Source organism: Rhagoletis pomonella, unplaced genomic scaffold (assembly GCF_013731165.1).
Source record: "Rhagoletis pomonella isolate Grant_MI unplaced genomic scaffold, Rhpom_1.0 Rhpom_scaffold_01069, whole genome shotgun sequence".
Lineage (NCBI taxonomy): Eukaryota > Metazoa > Arthropoda > Insecta > Diptera > Tephritidae > Rhagoletis > Rhagoletis pomonella.
Window position 1 is genome coordinate 23,583 of NW_023459623.1, and position 6,000 is coordinate 29,582.

General features: G+C 32.9%; 1 protein-coding gene across 1 annotated transcript; it reads right to left on the reverse strand.

Annotated features, from left to right (window-relative positions):
- Positions 1-2,762: 2,762 nt before the first annotated feature.
- Positions 2,763-4,039, reverse strand: LOC118751901 (N-alpha-acetyltransferase 20-like). The gene is made up of 6 exons (XM_036486725.1): positions 3,894-4,039; positions 3,683-3,798; positions 3,494-3,623; positions 3,292-3,428; positions 2,884-3,221; positions 2,763-2,823 (listed from the first exon to the last, which is right to left on the reverse strand). Exons 1-5 carry the CDS (start codon positions 3,944-3,946, stop codon positions 3,130-3,132), a joined length of 528 nt encoding a protein of 175 aa, XP_036342618.1. The 5' UTR covers positions 3,947-4,039; the 3' UTR covers positions 2,763-2,823; positions 2,884-3,129.
- Positions 4,040-6,000: the final 1,961 nt, after the last annotated feature.

Here is a 6,000-nt window from a genome sequence, read left to right on the forward strand (position 1 = left end):
TATGTCAGTGTACAAATACATATGTAACTCCACAGTGCATTCTTTGTAATTGGGTAATGCCAACGACAGCGAAAATCGGAATTGCTCATGGAAAAAACCCGTACGGCCCTCAGCGACCAAAGCCGTTTGGCTGTGAACGTGTATCAAGCAACAATACAACCGTGCGTTTGCTGCACATAGCAGCACGGCAACAACAATCGTGTGTGTTGGAGCGGAAATGAGTGTTGCCAGAATATTTTCGTAAACAAATCTTTCAAGTGAAGATTAATATTTCAAAAATCTAAAAAATTCTTGAAAAAATTCTGTCAAATAAATCTCTTTTTTGAAGATTTAAAAAATATTTTTTTGCTGGCCAATTAATTCTTCTTATAAAGAATTAGGAAGTAACTTTAAATTACAAAAAAAAAAAAAAAAAAATATATATTTTTAAGTCATCGATAACTATTTTTTTAAGACTTATATAATAGAAGTTTTTTCATAATAATTATCAGCGAGATAAATATTTTTAAGTCTTCAAAGACTTTTATTTTGAGACTTATATTATAAAAGTCTTGTCATAATATTTATCATTGAGATAAACTGCTCCCCAACTTGTCCCGAATGGTCCCTACCTAGCGCCGAACTGGTCCCCAACTAATCCTGAAATGCTCCCGTCTTTTAAGACCTAAAAAATTTTTTCGCACTCATAATTATTATAAAAAAACTTTTATAATATAAGTCGAATACTAAAAAATATTTATCTCTCTGATAATTATTATGAAAGGATTTTTATAATATAAGTCCTTGAATAATAATTATAGATGACCTGGAAGATATTTGTCTTAATATATTGATTATTGATTGACTTTTATTCTTTTCTCTTATAATAAATACCGTGGCAATTTGATGAAATCAATATGTCGGACGAAAAATTTTGCCTTAAAAGTTGATTTATGGGGAATTGAGCGCCACTTGTATCAGCTCACGTCGAGCGCACGTTTAGTATATCCAAGGCCTTTCTTCGCGAAAATGTAATGAAAATGTTGCCAGAAAAGTTCAAAATGCATCTTGTGGTTAATTGTTACTACAACTATAGGGATTAAAGTTGTAGGAGTTAAAAACTCGAGAGGAGAAAATAGTCAAAGGATCATAGTACAAATTTTTCATATAATGAAACTGGTTCATAGTTTTTCTCTTTTTACTTATAAAATAAAAGTTCCTGAAATATACGTATTTTTGGTTTATTTTTCGGATTTTCCTGTTTTTAGTGCCTTTATTTGCCTTTTTTTGCGTTTTATTAAGTTTGGCCGTTATTTAATGTTTATTAATTTTTATAAGTCTAGCTACGTATTTACTAAAAACCACGATATAACGAAGTTGGCGGAGTTGGACCAATGCCTCGTTATAGAATATCAAATCCTCGATGCAAAGAAATGTCCAAATTTTAAATTCACTCAGCACCATTTATTTTTTTTTTATCATTCAGTCCTTAATTTCCGCGTACATTTTGTAGGTATAATTGAGAATATCAGTTTTGAAGGCAACACGTTTATGTTGTGGCACTTTGTCGAAAAATTATTGGATTATAGCCAAAAATGGATCAGCGGACTGTTTGTAGGTATTTAAAAAGTTTAAATGATTCTCTACCGGTGTGCGGATAGTTTCATCTAAAGTAGCATAACGTTGGGCATGTGAACTTAAAGTCAAGCTGGGATCCACGGTTGCGGAGCTTGTGGCTATAAGGCAGTGTCTACACACTCCCCATTTTTCTAGCTGGTAGCCTGTTTAGCGAAAAAAATTAAATACTTGAATTTCTCTTGAGGGTGTGCAAATACCTTTTTTTATAAAAGCCAAGTAAAATATTAATTAGAAAACTGCATATCGCTACCTAAATTCAGAAAGGCCCTAACCAAACTTTTTTCAAGCTGCGTTTTTCAAGATTTTAGTAGGATTTGTTAAAATACACCTTTAGTTAAAATTTTAAAGTGCTAGTACCAAAAATAACGGAGTTTCATGCCACTTTTAAAGAGCCTATTTGTTTTTGATACTCTTTTTATGTTTTTTTACTTCTCCTGGAAAATAAAAAAAATGTTGGTTAGGGCCTTTGTGAATTAAGGTAAACGATATCCTTTCCAATTATTACCTTCCATAACTATACATACATATGTAGTTACTTACTTTCGCAATATCAAGAAATAGTAATAGCTTTTCAAAGAACAGATGTAGAATAAGAAAAGTAATTATTTAACCATATTGAACTCGCAAGACTCAAAAACGCCAGACTAGAATGTTGCAAATTTAAATTTGAGCTTTTCTAAGCCACTCGGGTTATTCCATGATTGAGGGAGGTTGACTTGCATTGGCTTGATGTAGCTGGCGTGCTGTTATCTGAAAAAAAGTAAATTTTCAAACATATTTTTAAAGGATTATAACATACATATCCGTTACCTTAATATAGAAAGGCCTCCTCTCACATCGTAGCTGAAATGCAAAAATGCCGTGACTAACTAAAAACGATGTGGCGACTTTTTAATCGATTATATGTATCACAATCAATCAAAAAGGGACTTTGTAGTTTTAGTTAGTTACGGCTTTTGTATTTCAGCGACGATGCGAGATACGACCTTTCTATATTAAAGTAACTATATACACCTACATGTATGTAGTTGGTAGAATGCTTTCTATCTTGTTCACATTGAAATTACCTGATAATTGAATAAATGTGTTGTGGGGTGCTGCTTTAAGAAGTAGTAAACAAAAGAAATGCAGAGCTCATGTCTTTGTTTTCAACGGTGTACAAACAATACAGGTGTATAGTTTTTTTTTTAAGAATTAGTTACATTCCTAAGAGCAGAATTGAAGTTGTTTAGCCATTACGTATAAAGATAGCTAGCACATACATACTACAAAAATTCACTTTGGAAACGACATACAAACATATGTATTAGCAGCTTCAAATAATTGCAAAAGCGGTTAACACGATCCAATTAGCCACATGTCAGAAGGTATATATTTATAATATTTATTGTATGTATGTATGCAAATAATTTGCTTGACTTTGTGGTAATGTTTATTTATGAATTATTAATGTTAAGGCATGCTTATGTTGTTGTAATGTTCGCAAGCAGCAAATAAATGCGCTTTTTAATCTTAATTGGTATCTAAATCTTCCAGCCGTACCGGATGTGTATATGGTATAATAGATTTCTTTTCCACGTCCCTAGATAAGGCCTTCCTCATGTCTAAACAAAAAAAATGCATTGTATGTTAGTCAAGAAAATAAGAATATAATATGAACTTTTCCATGCATACCATAAGCGTCTTCGTCATGTTCGCCTGCATAGTAATCGAGTATGGTGCGGTAAATTATATAGCCCAGATTTTGGTACATATTTATTGCCACCTGATTGCTCTTGCGCACGAATAGATCAACGAAGTAGGCACGTTTTCTGAAGATATATGTATAAGACATAAAGCAAATACATACTGATTTTTTTTTAATACTCAAACATACTTTTCAGAGATATCCTCTAAGAAATTCATCAGCAATGCAGCCAGACCTAGACGCCTATAATCAGGTGAAACCGTCAATGCAGTTACATGGCCATGCCAATTTTCCATGTGTCCTTCTACCTTTCCCATAACTGCGCGAGAGAATAAACAAGCGGTTAGTAAACATCTCACGGCTTTATGTTTTACTTACTATAACCCATTATTTGACCACTTGGCGATTCGGCCACTTGGAAGTATTCAGGCCATCTAGCCAAATATTGTGTGTAAAAAGAAAGCCCATAAGTTTCAGTCAATGGATCGAAGTTGCTGTAAATTAATAAATATGGCATAATTTTTATAAAATCTTAGGCAATGGCTGAGCTAGAACACTTAAAAAACTGCACGCAAAACGTTGCACTCACACATTATTGAATTTGAAGAGATCATCGCAAGTGAATGGACGCAGCGTAGTCATTTTTTAATGTAAATTTTTTAATATTTTAAATTTTTTAATATTATAATCACAATTTGTGATAGAACGATACGAGAACCGAGTACAGACGTCGAAACTTTTCATGAGTACTGAGTAGTATCGATAATTTTTGTCAAGTACCGAGTAAAGATTGCGAATACTAAACAGTATCGACGAGCTAAAAATGCATGAACCAATTAGAACAGAATCGAAAACAATTTACATTCGAACGCCTAACACTTATATAGTACCAAACTTTCGAATTCGAACAAATTTACTATCGATTCGAACTACGGAGTATGGGCCCAGTTCTGACCAATTGATAATCAACCATTTGTAATAGCAATTAAGAAAAAACTGTGTGAGGTTCGTAATTTTGAAGTTTGCTATTTCTGTTTTGCTTCTTTATTTGTATTTTGTCGGTGGTTTATTTCAGTAATTTTTAAGCGATTTTAAGTACCAAATATCAATAACAAAATACACGGGATTTTTACTTATATGCTTATACTACATTGAAATATAATATAATATAATTTTCGAGTTTTACTCCCTCTGTAATTAAAGAAATGGATTAGCCATACAAAATTCCTCCCAACATAATCTGTAATTATAAAATAATCTCAGAATAAACCGATAACTTTTCGGTATCCATCCTAGTTTCATCGATTATTTTTGCGCTGAAGAGGGGAAATGCCAAATGTAAAAGTAACACCCGATTTACATGATTCAAGTACTTGAAAGCAATTTTTGATCATTCTCTTTTGTGTTTTCTATTTGCTTTTACATGCTTCAATTCTGTTGAATTAAAGTTTTTGGTTCTTTAAATAAGAAACAACGAAAATTTCAAAAGCAAAGCAAGAAAGTTGAAACGACTTGACCGTACATACGCATGCGTACTCGTCCCTTTTCTTCTCACCCTCTCTCTTGCATATGCAAGCAGAATTGAATTCAACACTTGAACTGTGTAAAAGCAGTCATACTTGAACTGTGTAAAAGCAGTCTAAACAGAAATGGCAGCTGGCAAGGAAAAAAGGTTTATAAAGGTATTTTTTAATAAAATATTAAGTTTAAATATTATTGAAATTGCTAATATAGCGGTAGGGTGGTACAGAGAAGAAACGTAACTTTTCCTTGAGATATGAGAATAACAAGCACAAAAATTTGACGGCTAATAATCTGAGCCTGTGTAAACATGGTGATTAAAAACTAGCTTTGATTGAGATTATGTTTATATCTAAACATACTCTTATATGGATGCGTCTTGGGCACTGCCTTTTGATTTTTCAGGGTGGGAACACTGCTTGCCCCATTAGTTGCCCATGCACGGTGCAGCGAACAATTCTATTAATTGTATCATTCTTGTTGCCTATGTAGTTTTAGGCTGTGTGCGAGTTGACCTAAATTTTAGTACCTAAACTAATATTCCACTGGAAATTTCCAGCACTGCTACAATTAAAGCTTAAATTAGTCAAGAACGTAAACCTACCGGTACGTAAACCCGAGTCAGCTGACACGATCTATCTTACCAGAGCGTCATCTAAATGAAGCGCAGAAAGCTGCGGAATTTAAATTTTTCCGTGTCAGCTGATTTCTTCCTTCTATAGATTGTTGCCACTTCGTCAGTTTTGCAGATGGTAAAAAAGTTATAATTTCCTATTCAAAATACGTTTAAACTATTTGAAATTTACTAATGAATAAGGTTTTTTGTTGAAAACTAAGTAGTTTATATTTAGCTACGATATATTATAGCACGAAAAATTGTAGTTGAAAAGGTAGTTTATGAAAAGGCATTGATCAGTGGCAACACTGTAGTAAGCAACACTGAGGGCTCCAGTAATCTACAAAATTCTGCGTACACAGACTGCGGTTAAGTATACGTTCTGCGTTTGATAATTTTTTTATATGGAAAAAATGTGCGACACCTTAAACAAAAAAATTTCCCAAAAATCAATGGTAAGTCCTAGCTTCCTCATACTTGCACATTATTATACTAAAATTGAATGGGCTGAAAAACTGCATACTCAAATTTTTTCTAGAGAGCGTAAATAAAAAGTGCA

Bases quoted from the DNA above. Each gene is read 5' to 3' on its own strand.
- LOC118751901 (XM_036486725.1), bottom strand. From the start codon at position 3,946: ATGACTACGCTGCGTCCATTCACTTGCGATGATCTCTTCAAATTCAAT. The intron at 3,429-3,493 runs GTATGTTTGAGT...ATATATCTTCAG, and splicing joins TTAGAGGATATCTCTGAAAA to AAAACGTGCCTACTTCGTTG. The intron at 3,222-3,291 runs GTATGCATGGAA...TTTTTTGTTTAG, and splicing joins ACATGACGAAGACGCTTATG to ACATGAGGAAGGCCTTATCT.